General features: G+C 37.6%; 1 protein-coding gene across 6 annotated transcripts in view; it reads left to right on the plus strand.

The window, feature by feature from the left end:
• CadN (neural cadherin) overlaps positions 1 to 14,907 on the plus strand; it is a 1,307,274-nt gene that overhangs the window by 1,050,871 nt on the left and 241,496 nt on the right. For all 6 annotated transcript variants that reach the window (XM_090383767.1, XM_090383766.1, XM_090383769.1 and 3 more), the window contains 2 exons: positions 1,039 to 1,182; positions 8,665 to 8,780. In XM_090383767.1, the coding sequence (XP_090239893.1) occupies positions 1,039 to 1,182; positions 8,665 to 8,780 (260 nt within the window). The remainder of the gene's footprint in view (positions 1 to 1,038; positions 1,183 to 8,664; positions 8,781 to 14,907) is intronic.

Genomic DNA, 14,907 nt, shown 5'->3' on the forward strand with positions numbered 1-14,907 from the left:
GCATGCACACTACTGTGTGTTAGAATTAAATGTTTAAACGTTATGGCTTGTGTCAGATAGAAAGAGAGACCTAGCAATTTTATCTGCACTCTTAATGTCTGAATTCTCCACATTTTCTACTTTCGGTAGCAATGCTACTTAGACATAATGGAAACTTGATGGGTTTGTCATTTTAATCTCTTGTGGCTGACAGATCTGAATGCACACATTTAGAAATTATCTTGAGTATGGAACTAAAAAGCTTTAAGGCTTGCATTTTTGTCAAATAGTTTTGATGTGCATTCTACTGGAGAATACTGAGATAAGAAAATGTTGTTTGTGGACTCTCGTCTCTTACTCTTAAAAGTTTCATTACTGCCATATGCAGATACTGCCTTGTTACTTTGTATTCAACTCCTGGCAAAGTTTAATCTCATATTTAATGTCCACTTCACTGCTTCATGAAAATATAGTGAATACTCTGGTAGTAAGCCATGTCAATAACATGCACTACAAACATATGTTATCACTTCCTTAGTTACCATGGCAACAAGAAGTTGGATGTGGCAGCACAATATATTAGAATAATTTCTCTGCATTTTGGAGGTACTAGATGGATGATTACTTCCAACTCACAAGAAGAGGAATTTTCTTTTTGGGGCTATTATGTTTTTGTTTTTTTTTTTGTTTTGTTTTTTTGATGTAGCCCATTAATTATTGAAGCTTATGATTTTTACTTGGAAGAAATTTTGTGTGTAGGTTGGCAAGTGCTGCTTTTTTAGAGTCTTGGTGTTTGAAAATATATAAATAAATTATGCCTGCCCCCTTAATTCAGTTCAGGCATTATTAATAACTGTTTGAATTTTTTAATTAAAATATTTGGTTCAAGCTAAGCTTGAACCAAAGGTAATACCTGTTAGTGATAGCTATTGATATGAATTGCTTCAAAAAATAAAATATTATTTAATTCAGTGTATGGTGATTTAAACTTTCAATTTATCATTTTTACAAATGTATTATAATTCTGACAGCAGATTTATTGAATTTGACTTCTTTTAGTGACCAAATATATCCGGATTGGAATTGGGGACAAAAACGATAACCCACCTTATTTTGATCAAGCCCTTTATGAAGCTGAAGTTAATGAAGATGAGGACATTCAGCATACTGTCATTACTGTTACCGCAAAAGATAGAGATGAATGTAAGTCCATTTCTTTGACTAGTAGGTAGTTATAATATTCATTCTCCTAAAACAGCATTAGAAAGGAAGTTTAAGGTACCAGTTTAATTTAACCTGGCAGCAGTGGTGCCCATAATTATAACAAACATGGTAGGGCAAGGTCTGACAAGCCTACCTACTTCTGTTTTTTATTTCTGAAAAATATTTTGGTTTTTTGAAATTCCGCTTATTTTAAAATGTTTTTTACAATTGTTTTTTCATTTTTCTTAATTGTGTTGGGAAAAAACACTATAATCCATTTTCAAGTTCTTAAAACTGTTAAGCTTGCAAAAATGCAGAGTGATGCAATGCTCACATATTATTATGTTTTGTGTATATTTAGGAAGCTAGACAGAGTATGAGCTGCTAATCTTGAATTGGCACTTAATGGGCAACAGATATTTTTCAGGTGGGTATGTAAAGCTCCATACCACCACCACCATTGCCACTGGGTTAAATATTGAGTTTTTCTTACTCTTCTGAAATTAAATTTCTTGACATCTGCCCCAATAAATATCTTTAAATAATGCTAGATAAGTTGCCTCTTAATTTGAATGCCCATTTATAGTGAGGATTGATTTTCCAAATCCCAGAGATCTATTGCCCATTAGTGTATTTGCAAGGCACAGCAACCACTGATTTCGAAAAGGAGAGCCCAGCTCTAATTCTGTGCCCCTTGCTTTGGTCAAGATAATGAGGTATGGGTTTGGCCTGTTCATGAAACTGGATAGTAGGTTTGCTTGTGGCTATTAACCATGCTATCCTACTTGATTTTTCTGAGGAACAGGAGTTATACTTGTTGATATACAAGCAAGCATGACTTGAATATCAACAAGTCATGTCACTTTCAGCCATATTTATTGTCTATTATATGCACTGCATCTTATCCAGGTATAATCGTAAGAGGGGGCATGACGACCAGATTTTTAAGTGTTTTTTTAGATAGACTTAGGAACACTTATATGCATGATTAAGGGGACATATGCCCCCCTCCGCCCTCCCCTGAATATGCATATACCCCTGTACACACATGGCACATAAATATGAATTCTAAAAATTTTAATTTCTTTTGGGGCTGTGTATCCGGGCTCTACAAAAACAGATCAACAAAAATTGCATAAAAAAATTGGATAATAAGTCTGACACTATGACAAATCCACTTCATGCCCATCATTGAAATTTACTAGCCTCATATTAGATCAGATTTTGGAGGGTGGGGCTTTCAGGATCCCAAAATTAATGAAGGTTCCACACTCTGGAGATCTTTTAATTAAAACTTTCTCTGAAAAATTCCATAAACTTTTTGTTGAGACCTAATATATTGATATCGGCCTTGTCCCAGTGTCATTATACCTGTATTGTCCCCTTGCCATTGCAAATATATTGACATAGGGCACCTGTATGTAGCAAAGGAACCTCCCAGTGTTATTGCTTGATCCATGGATTAGTATCAGAATTCACACATGAGGAATTATTTAGCGAGGGGGAAAGCCAGAGGTGTATTCAACTCTAGCAGTAAGCTAGAGAATCTTGTAATAACTGAGAGTAAAGTGGAGGAGAAATTGTTGAAGATAAACACAAGAAAGGCACCCGGGGTGGATGGGATCTATCCAGTTATATTAAAGGAGGCAGCAAAGGAAGTAAGCAAACCCTTAGCCATAATTATGAGAGCTTCCTTGGACTCAGGGGAGGTACCCATAGACTGGAAATGTGCAAATGTGACCCCAATTCACAAAGGAGGATCAAAGGCTGACACAAGTAATTATAGACCTGTGAGCTTAACTTCTGTTCCAGGAAAATTAATGGAGGCACTGGTTAAAGAAGCACTGCAGGATCATTTAGACAAGACTTCAGTTATATCTCAGACACAGCATGGTTTTGTTAAGGGGAAGTCTTGCCTGACCAACTTGATTGGATACTATGATGCAGTCACAAAAGAACTGGATGCAGGGAATAACTTTGATATTATATACTTGGATCTTAGAAAGGCTTTTGATACTGTTGCACATGGAAGACTGCTACACAAATTGGAGCAGTGGGACATTGGAGGCAAATTGCTGCTATGGATAAAGGGGTGGTTGAGGGGGAGAAGACAGAGAGTGGTAATCAATGGACACTGCTCATCGTGGACTAATGTTATTAGTGGAGTCCCTCAGGGCTCAGTGTTGGGTCCATTATTGTTTTCTGTATTTATAAATGATATTGATGATGGTATATCAAGCTTAATGTCCAAGTTTGCAGATGATACAAAGGTTGGCAGGGTTGTCAAGGACACTACTGACACTATGCTGCTGCAACAGGATCTGGAAAGGTTGAGCAGATGGGCTGAGAGGTGGCAAATGAAGTTTAACATTGACAAATGTAAAGTACTACACATGGGAAAAAGCAACCCCAGAGCAACGTATCAACTCTATGGTACTACACTGACAGTGCTAGAGAATGAAAGGGACTTGGGGGTGATTGTGCAGGCAGATATGAAGTTCTCTGAGCAGTGCAGACGGGCTGCAAGAGTAGCTCATGGAGTATTGTCAGTGATATACAGGAATTTTTCCAGCAGGGATAAGGAGGTGATTATTCCATTGTATAAGGCAATGGTCAGGCCACACCTAGAGTACTGTATACAGGTCTGGAGGCCTCATTTCAAGAAGGATGTAGAGCTGCTGGAACGAGTACAGAGAAGGGCAACAAGATTAGTGAATGGAACAAAGGGGTGCTCTTACGAAGAAAGGCTTAAGTTTTGCAAATTACAGTGTCTGGAGACTAGGCACCAGCGAGGTGATCTGATAGAGGTGTATAAAGCCTTGAATGGTTTAAGCATGCTCAATGCTGATGGGATTCTTCCTCTAGCTCAGAAAAATCACCTGAGAGGGCATAAATTCAAATTGAGGAAAGACAGATGTAGGATAGACGTGCGGAAATTTGCCTTTAGCCAGTGGGTGGTTGGTTGGTGGAACAGACTGCCATCCCTTGTGGTGGAGGTTGATAGCCTAAATAAGTTTAAGGCTCAGCTGGACAGGTATTTTGAACGAACAGAGGGGTGAAGTGGAAGTGGGTTTTTTTTTTTTTTTTTTTTTGGCTGATGCTGCATAAGCTTGCTTTCTTGCATCAAATGCCTCTACTAATGCTAATGCTAATGCTTTAAAGGACATTTCAGTTTGGAAGCCCAAGTTAGATATTTCTTGAATAGAGTATCATGTACTCTATTCACACAAGTGAAACCACTTGCAAGTAATAGAAGATATCTTTAAGTTTTATTCACTAATCAGAAAATGTGCATGCTGTGGTAGATGGCAGTATAATTGCAAAACTGTAATTGTGGAAAAATTTACCAACAAAATTTCGTCCTCTTGGTTTTGCTGTTGATTAATGGCTTCTGTACAAGCTGTAACTTATTTGGTTTCATCCTTAGACAGTGACATAACATGTTACACACTGTTGACCTTAACTCGTTAAGTTCATGGCTGGCATGTTGTAGGATTTCCCTGTGCTTGGCATACAACTTCTTTGAACCAGCTCCACTGCACCCCCACTGGCTTTTGTTCAGCCGCTATCACCTCTGCCAGGATGATTGCATAAACAAGTTCCCTTTATGAATTTTCCACACCATTGCAGATGGTGTGGAAAATTCATACCAGGGTCAGTCTACTGGTAGCTTTTTCTTAAACTGTGTTTAAAATTTACACATAACACTGGTGGCAGGCTACAGTTCATTGAGCCAATATATGCACTACACCCTCTCAGGGTTGGAAAAATCTGCCATATTAAAGTTTTATGATTATGCTGCCATCTATTGTAGTGTACACTTTTCCAGTTGATGAATAAAAACTTGAAGACATCCTCTATCACTTGGAAGTGGTTTCAGATTTGTATCATGTTTCCTTCTCACACTGTAATTTTTAATTTTGTAAAGGAGGTTTGTGGATACTCTATTTGTTTATGTGGAAAATCCTCATGGGTTACTGGCCAAAATTATCTATGCAGTTGAGGTTTTTGTTGTGGGAGGTTACACTATATTTTATAAAAGTAATCTAGTGTTTTAAATTATGCTTATATTACGCTAATGCTCGATATTTTACCAGAAGACTGCAGTACTTATTAAGTTTATTTATTAATAATAATAATGCAAAATTTTGTAAATGCTGTTTTTTTTTGTCCATGATTTTAACGAAACAAAAAATTTATTAATTTTGCTTAAAATTTGAAAAATACGTCGATTCCATAAAATGCAAACATGAAACTGTTAAGCATTGCCAAATTTTTATTTGGTGGGGACCTGGTGTACAAAACTTTGGCATTATTACAAAACAACAAATTTATACTATATTTAAGAAAACACTTTTACAGCAGAAAAATAATAAACTATTATTATTTCTGCCTATTATGAGATGTGGCAAAAAAGTTCATAAAGTTCCTGGACTGGTGGCGTTACGATATGTTCAATGAGTTTGGGGGGGAGACACAAAAGTGGAATGTTGTAGTTCAAATTTCAGTAGGCTGACAGGTTGAAAGTAACAAAATATTTCATTAGTAGCATTAATGTTCTGTGTCATGATTTGATATTTGTTAATTTCTCAATGGAGAAATGAACAAATATCAAATTTTACTTTAAACTGGGAAATTCTGCAACATAAATATATAGCAATGAAATGGTAAGTTGTTGTTATTTGTTATTTTGATTTTTAGGAGCATTAACAACTAAGGCCATATTGCTCCGGGGATATGTGGTGGCCATTCACTGACCTTTCTGCATCCTCCATATTTGGTGGTCACCGGCTCGAACCCCGGTCTAATCAAGAAGTGCACTGCTGCTCCTGCCCACCTGGCTATGGAGGTGCCTCATGGTAAGTTGTACCAGTGTGTTTGAATGATATAAGTGTTCAGTGATGGACGCGAGGATGTTTGTGATGATCGAAGAAATGGGCATCTGTCAACCTCCAAAAAAGAAGACAGAGTTGCAAAAGTTGGAAATTGTGGCAAGAGATCATCATTTGACTCTCAGAATGATGGCTGATGAATTGGATATGAATAAGGAGACAATTCATCAAATTCTCCATGAAGATTTAGGAAAAAGCAAGATCTTTGCACAATTTGCAAATTTATGCCCCACAGATGAGCAGAAGCAGCAAATCATGCAAAGACTTCATCCAGACTTGTTAAGACAATCCTAATTTCCTTGACGGTGTCATCACTGAAGATGAGTTTCAGGTGTTTCAGTATGACGCAGAGAAGAAGTGTTAATTTGAAGTAGACTTCAAACATATCACCAAAGCCCAAAAAAGTTTCATTTACAAAAGTTCGGGATCAAAACAATCTGGTCAGGTTTTTTCAACAAACAGTGTGAATCATAAGAAATTTTTACCTGAAGGGGAGAGAATCAACGTTGCTGTTTGTTTGTTATTTGGTTTTTAGGAGTATTTCAACTAAGGCCATATTGCTCCGGGAATATGTGGTGGTCATTCCCTTGACCTTTCCGCATCCTCCATATTTGGTGGTGACGGGCTCGAACCCTGGTCTAATCAAGAAGCGTGTGCTACGCACTTCTGCTCCTTCCCACCTGGCTATGGAGGTGCCCAGAATCAACGTTGCATTCTATGTACAGGTGCTTCAGAGACTAGTGAAGCACATTTCCTGGGTGAGGCCCCAATTTCAAGAGAAAGGCAGCTAGTTCTTGTTGCGCAACAGTGCCCTTTCCCATTCCATACTTGTAGTGAAGACATTTCTGATAAATTATGGTATTGTACAGATCAACTATCCATCCTACTTTCCCGATCTAGCACTAACAGATATCCCCTTTTCCAAGATGCAGCTGCCCTCAAAGGAAAAATATTTCTGTATGTAGTAGTAGTTAGTTAGTTAGTTATTTTGGTTTTTAGGAGCATTAGCAACTAAGGCCATATTGCTCTGGGAATATGCGGCGGTCATTCCCTGATCTTTCTGCATCCTCCGTATTTGGTGGTGATGGGCTCGAACCCCGGTCTAATCAAGAAGCGTGTGCTACGCACTGCTGCTCCTTCCCGCCTGGCTACAGAGGCACCAGTAGTAAGGCGCCTCCGTAGCCAGGTGGGAAGGAGCAGCAGTGCGTAGCACACGCTTCTTGATGAGACCGGGGTTCAAGCCCGTCACCACCAAATACGGAGGATGCGGAAAGGTCAGGGAATGACCACCGCATATCCCGGAGCAATATGGCCTTAGTTGCTAATGCTCCTAAAAACCAAATAATAACATAATAGCACCAGTAGTAGTGGCATGTGATGCAAGAAAGCAAGTGTATGAGTTTATGCAGCATCAGCCAAAAAAAAAAAAAAAAATACGAAACAGTCCCCTCTAAATGTTTGTCCAGTTCCTCCTTAAATTTATTTAATCTATCAACTTCCACAATGACAGATGGAAGTTTGTTCCAGCAATTAACTACCCGCTGGCTAAAGGCAAATTTCCGCACATCTATTTTACATTTGTCCTTCCTCAATTTTAATTTATGCTCCCTTAAGTTCATAATCTGAACAAGTGGAAGAATATCATCAGAATTCAGTGTGCTCAATCCATTCAAGGCCTTATACACCTCAGTCAGATCACCGCGCAGGTGCCTAGTCTCCAGCTGCTGCAATTTGCAGAACTTAAGCCTCTCCTGGTAAGAGGACCCCTTCATTCCCCTCACCAATCTTGTTGCCCTTCTCTGTACATGCTCAAGCAAATCTACATCCTTCCTAAAATGAGGCCTCCAGACCTGCACACAGTACTCAAGGAGTGGCCTGACCATTGCCTTATACAGAGGGACAATTACCTCCTTTTCCCTTTATGTTGAGGACATAAAGAAAAACCTAACTGCTGAACTGAGCATCATCTCTTTAAATGTCTTTGCTGAGTCTTTTCAGAAACTCCTAGAATCAATAAGCACATTAATAAGGTGGCGATTACTTTGAATAAAAATAAAACTATTTTTGAGCTCCTTCACTTTGTGTTTTTTTTTTATTGCACCATTGCAGGAACTTTATTGCCACAGCTCATATGTAATAAATATTATAAACATAAAGTGATAACCTAATACTATTTATTTCAATTTTGCAAGGTTCTTGTGTGACATTTACATCATGAAATTTCTGTTTGAAAAGGTTTTCAAAATAAAACTAAAATCTATAACTTCTATTGTGATGAAAAGTATTTCACAATACAACAAACTGAATGTAACCAGCCAAGATGGAGGAATATAAACAAAATTATATAGTCTCTCAGACTTTCATAGTTTATACAAAGTGAACAACAATATAAATTAGTCAAGGCAATAGATAAAAGACTAAAGACATTAATAAGAAGGTACATAAAAGTAACAGCTAATAATCCCCAACCAAGTGAGTCACTGGTGATTTTCTGTAGGGTGAGTTAGACCATGCAATACTACTGCAGGGTTAATAATTACTTTTTTGAGAAAAAATTTTTCTAAGTAAGGAAATTTATTTTCTTGTGCAGCATCAAGAATACGTTATGAAATCACACAGGGAAATATAGGCGGTGCATTTGCAGTAAAGAATGAAACCGGGGCAATATTTGTTGCAGGTCCACTTGATTATGAATCAAGAAAGGAAGTAAGTATTATTCTGAAATTGTTTTAAATTGTAGGGCTCTTTCTTTTTACTATTCTTTCACTTTTTGCAAAAAGTTTATAGGTATTTGTAACATTTAAATGTGCCCAGTGTTAATCATATTGGAAAACTATTAATAATTTGCATCTGATTTATAACTCATTTTTTAAAAAAATTTTCTTAACTTTTATAGCAATTTTCATTTATCATACAAAAAAGGCTAAATTATATATATTGCATAAGTTTTTTTTAAAATAACTTTTTTCTGTTTGTTAGTATGTAATCAGTTTTTTAATCAAGAAATTTCATTGAAACTGTATTAAAATTTACTTTTGTTCATTAAATTCAGATTGAATTTAAGAGGCATGCCTGTTTATTCATTAACTTCCTTTTCTAAAGTAAAATAATAGCACACAGCAGTTAGATAAATAAAAGAATGAGACTCTTTGAAGAACAAATATGTAAAATGAAAGCAATTGTTATGTGCAAAGTAAATAACCCTGATTAGACTGAAAGTCAGTTATTATATTTGAATACATTAAATTGATCATTGTTATTCTACAAAATAATACAAGTTATCAATGGTTGAAATTTAGGATAAAACTAGAACTATTTTGCATCAAACACTTGAATAAATATATTATTAAAATTAATATCTAAAGATTCTTTGAAAGGATTTATTTTCAATTAATAATTGCAAAAAAAAGGTAAGTTTGGATATTATCTTAACAAACAGTGTAGTCTGATTGTGCTTGTTTTTTAATACAATTATACCTTGATTTTATGAGCACTAACCTTACAATTTTTTGGGATTTTACATCTGTATCTTCTTTTGTATATGAACTTATTTTCACTTTGAAAATTTGTGCTTAATTATATTTTTTCCATATAATTTTCTCACTGACATCCATTTCCACTTAGTCTGCCAAACCCCATGTACTTTTTCTGACAGAATCCGTTATTGGTTGATTCAACCACTGCTCATCTTAGTTGTCCAAATTATTTGCTGTATGATTCCTTTCACCTCAAAGGTGGTACTTGTGCATATGTCTGTTCTGATATTCCCTGTCAGAGACTTAGGGGTTGCTATTCCTTAATTTGGAACCTCCTGTTTTCAATCTTCTCTGGCTTAAAATCTTTCTACCATATTCTGTTATTCATCTGCTGTATCTGTCATTCTCTCAACTCCACTAATCACTTGGAACTCTTTGAAAATTGCCTTTTTTCCAGTTCAACTTTCCTAATTGTGATGTAATTTTCATTTGGTGATTTTAATGTTCGCAATTCCAGCTTGTCATGATGCTGAGGCTTTTGCAATTACTAATGACCTCTCACAGATTGTTCATTTAACTACTAGAATACCAAATAATTGTAACAACACAGCCAACATGCTTGATGAAGGGTTGTCTCACAGACAACCCTTCTAAGGCGCCTCCGTAGCCAGGTGGGAAGGAGCAACAGTGCGTAGCACATGCTTCTTGATTAGACTGGGGTTCAAGCCCGTCATCACCAAATACGGAGGATGCAGAAAGGTCAGGGAATGACCACCACATATTCCCGGAGCAATGTGGCCTTAGTTGCTAATGCTCCTAAAAACCAAAAAACAACAACAACAACAACCCTTCTACACACATGGTTGAGGTATTGGCAGCAACTTTTTTCCCACCTCTGTCAAAACCAGATAATTCTATTGCCACTTCAGCCAAGGATAAAACTGACCTGCTAGCATACTGGTTTCCTACTATTCCTAGTACACTCCATTCAATGCCTCGTGTGGTCTTCCATCAAAAGGATGTCAGAAGGATTTTGAAAAAACCTTGATGCTAAGAAAGCTCCGAGTCCTGATGGTATTCCTTTACTTGTTCTCAAAACCTATGATCCTGAAATTATACCTGTTCTGTGGCAACTTTTTTCACTTTCTTATTCCAAAGTGTTTTTCCTTCTGCAAGGAAATTTGCTCATATCCAACCAGTTCCTAGAAATGGTGACAATTTCTTCCCATCCAGTTATTGTTCCATTGCACTTACTTCTACTCTTTCTGAAGTAATGGAGAAATCAATTAACCACCAATTCTTAAACTGTCTAGAAAACTTCCATCTGATCAATAATCGCCAGTGTGGATTCTGTCAGTGTCGGTGAATTCTGGCTTATGTTACCTATCTATGGACAAATTCAATGGAAAAGTTTGGTGAAACTCAAGCAGTTGCCTTGGCACTTCAAAGGCTTTTGATTGTGTTTGGCATAAAGGTCTTCTAAATAAGCTTCCATCTTATGGTTTGCCAACTGATTTTTGTAATTGGGTATCCAGTTTTCTCTGACTGCTCACTACTGGTGATGGTGGATGGCTCTCTGTCTTCTAACTTCTCCACTAATGCTGATGTTACCCAAGGTTCAGTTCTTTCCCCCACTCTTTCTCTTGTATATTAATAACCTTCTTCCATTGACTGGAAATCCTATCCATAGTTTTGCCGATGATAGCACATTGCATTTCACCTTCCCGTCTGAGAAAACTTGCCCTGCACAAACAACTTCAACTTTCAAATATTCACTACCATTTCCTTAAATGCTGTGTTCCAGATAATAACTTATCTGGAACACAGCAAAAATAACTTAATTGATTTCAATACTTCTAAAACTCAGTCCTCACGAGAAAGGATTCTTCTGCTCCTATGCTTATCTTTGATGACTCTCCGATTTCTAGGCAAAATCATATATCTCTATTGGTGATTACCCCGACTTTTAATCTTTCTTGTCATAAGCACATTACAAATATTGCTTACTCTGCATCTAAAAAACTGGGTTTTCTCTTTCACTCTCAGCATTACTTTTCTTCCAAACAGCTGTTCACTCTGTACAAATCACAAATCTGCTCTACCATGGAATATTGTTTCCACCTCTGGAGTGGTGCCCCCAAAACCTGTCTCAGGCTTCTAGATCCCATTCAAAAGAGGGCAGTTAGGTTAATTAATGACTCATCTCTAAGAGAGTTTCTCCACTGTCTGTCTCATAGACGTTCTGTTTCTGCTGCATGCCTTTTCTGTAGGTACTTTCCATGGGCACTGTTCTTCCAAATTTGCTTTTATAATTCCCTCTCTCTCTCTCTCTCTCTCTCTCTCTCTCTCTCTCTCTCTCTCTCTCTCTCTCTCTCTCTCTCTCTCTTCCACAGCAGTCCGAACACATGCCACAACCAGTCAACATCCTTTTACTGTTCAACTTCGAACTCACAGAACCAACTTATCTTCCTCATTTATTCATTCAGCTTTCATTCTGTGCATGGGTTGAATGTTGAAAAGATGAATATCTTCTTTCATCTTCTCAAAATTCAACCCATGCACAGTACTAAGTACTCCAGGTTCTAATACCTCTTGGGTTTGGAATTTTCATTAAAAAAATAGCTACAGTGTCATGCAACAAAAACCAGTTCTTGTTTTCACGAAAGTCTGGTCTGACCCATCACTTCTAAGTAAAATTGGGCATTTTTGGTTCTTAATTTTGGAATAAAGAAGGAATCTTTTATAAATTAATTGTGGATGATTCTCTTGATTCAAAAGAAAATGATTAATATTGTTTTGAAATTTGGAACAGGATTTTTTTTAGCTGAGGAGATGGCTAAGAGTACCATTTGAAGTTTTGGTGTGTGATGGTTTTAGCTCTGTAACCCACATATTCAGAGTCTTTCATCATATGGATACCTTTGTTGATCTTGCTAGGTTAGTTACCCATCTTTGGGCCCTTTTAAGAAGCTTAATGTCTCTCTTTAGTTTCAATCTCCATGCTTGAACACAATATTCTTAGAGTGATCTTACAATTGGCTTATACAGTGAGATCAGGTCCACTATATCTCTACAAGAAAATATTTTATAAATCATCAATAAGACAGCATGGTCCTTCCTTGCCACCTGTGTACATTGCTCACAGAAATTCTTGTCCAGTTGTTTCATAACTTCCAAATCCCTTTTTTTCTCTACCGTTTTAAGTCAACCCCACCAAGTGTATAATTTATGTTGGGGTTGCAATTCCCCAAGTGTAAGACCTTGCATTAAAAAGGAAGTTGCCACTTTTATGTATAGCCCTGAAATTCATATGAATCATCCTGAAGAATCTCTGCCTGGTGTTGATTATTAACTAGACTACCATTCTTGACATCATCTGCAAATTTTTACATCACACCCTCTATCGCTTTGTTGATGTCATTTTAAGAAAATCACAAACAACAACAATATGTCAGTATTAAACCTTTGTGAATACTACTTCTTAAATTAGTGCATTAGCATTAGCATTAGTAGAGGCATTTGATGCAAGAAAGCAAGCTTCTGCAGCATCAGCCAAAAAAAAAAAATAAAGTAAAATAAATAAATAAAAAATAACCACTTCCACTTCAACCCTCTGTTCGTTCGAAATACCTGTCCAGCTGAGCCTTAAACTTATTTAGGCTATCAACTTCCATGACAAGGGATGGAAGTCAGTTCCACCTACCAACCACCCGCTGGCTAAAGGCAAATTTCCGCACATCTATCCTACATCTATCTTCCCTCAATTTGAATTTATGCCCTCTCAGGTGATTATTCTGAGCAAGAGGAAGACTCCCATCAGCATTGAGCATGCTCAAACCATTTAAGGCTTTGTACACCTCTATCAGATCACCTCGCTGGTGCCTAGTCTCCAGACACTGTAATTTCAAAACTTAAGCCTTTCTTCATAAGAGCACCCCTTTGTTCCATTCACTAATCTTGTTGCACTTCTCTGTACTCGTTCCAACAGCTCTACATCCTTCTTGAAATGAGGCCTCCAGGCCTGTATACAGTACTCTAGGTGTGGCCTGATCATTGCCTTATACAAGGGAATAATCACCTCCTTATCCCTGCTAGAAAAATTCCTATATATCATTGACAATACTCCATGAGCTACTCTTGCAGCCCGTCTGCACTGCTCAGAGAACTTCATATCTGCCTGCACAACCACCCCCAGGTCCCTTTCATTCTCTACCACTGTCAGTGTAGTACCACAGAGTTGATACGTTGCTCTGGGGTTGCTGTTTCCCATATGTAGTACTTTACATTTGTCAATGTTAAACTTCATTTGCCACACCTCAGCCTATCTGCTCAACCTTTCCAGGTCCTGTTGCAGCAGCATAGTGTTAGTAGTGTCCTTGACAACCCTGCCAACCTTCGTATCGTCTGCACACTTGGACGTTAAGCTTGATATACCATCATCAATATCATTTATAAATACAGAAAATAATAAAGGACCCAATACTGAACCCTGAGGGACTCCACTAATAACATTAGTCCACGACGAGCAGTGTCCATTGATTACCACTCTCTGTCTTCTCCCCCTCAACCACCCCTTTATCCATAGCAGCAATTTGCCTCCAATGCCACACTGCTCCAATTTGTGCAGCAGTCTTCCATGTGCAACAGTATCAAAAGCCTTTCTAAGATCCAAGTATATAATATCAAAGTTATTCCCTGCATCCAGTTCTTTTGTGACTGCATCATAGTATCCAATCAAATTGGTCAGGCAAGACTTCCCCTTAACAAAACCATGCTGTGTCCGAGCTATAACTGAAGTCTTGTCTAGATGATCCTGCAGTGCTTCTTTAACCAGTGCCCCCATTAATTTTCCGGGAACAGAAGTTGAACTCACAGGTCTATAATTACTTGTGTCAGCCTTTGATCCTCCCTTGTGAATTGGGGTCACATTTGCACATCTCCAGTCCATGCGTACCTCCCCTGAGTCCAAGGAAGCTCTCATAATTATGGCTAAGGGTTTGCTTACTTCCTTTGCTGCCTCCTTTAATATAACTGGATAGATCCCATCCACCCCAGGTGCCTTTCTTGTGTTTATCTTCAACAATTTCTCCTTCACTTTACTCTCAGTTATTACAAGATTCTCTAGCTTACTGCTAGAGTTGAATATACCTTAGGCATTCCCCTCGCTGAATAACTCCTCATGTGTGAATGTCGATGCAAAATATTCATTTAGTTTGTTAGCTACCTGAGCAGGGTCATCAACAGTTAACCCATCGATATCAAGTGGACCAATCTGATTCATCCCCTTCCTTCTAGAATTTACATAAGTAAAGAAAGAACTCTTTGCTGTTTTTCTTCGCATCCCTTGCCAAGGATCT

Source organism: Mastigoproctus giganteus, chromosome 10, assembly GCF_048544385.1.
Source record: "Mastigoproctus giganteus isolate SK-2022 chromosome 10, ASM4854438v1, whole genome shotgun sequence".
Classification (NCBI taxonomy): Eukaryota; Metazoa; Arthropoda; class Arachnida; order Uropygi; family Thelyphonidae; genus Mastigoproctus; species Mastigoproctus giganteus.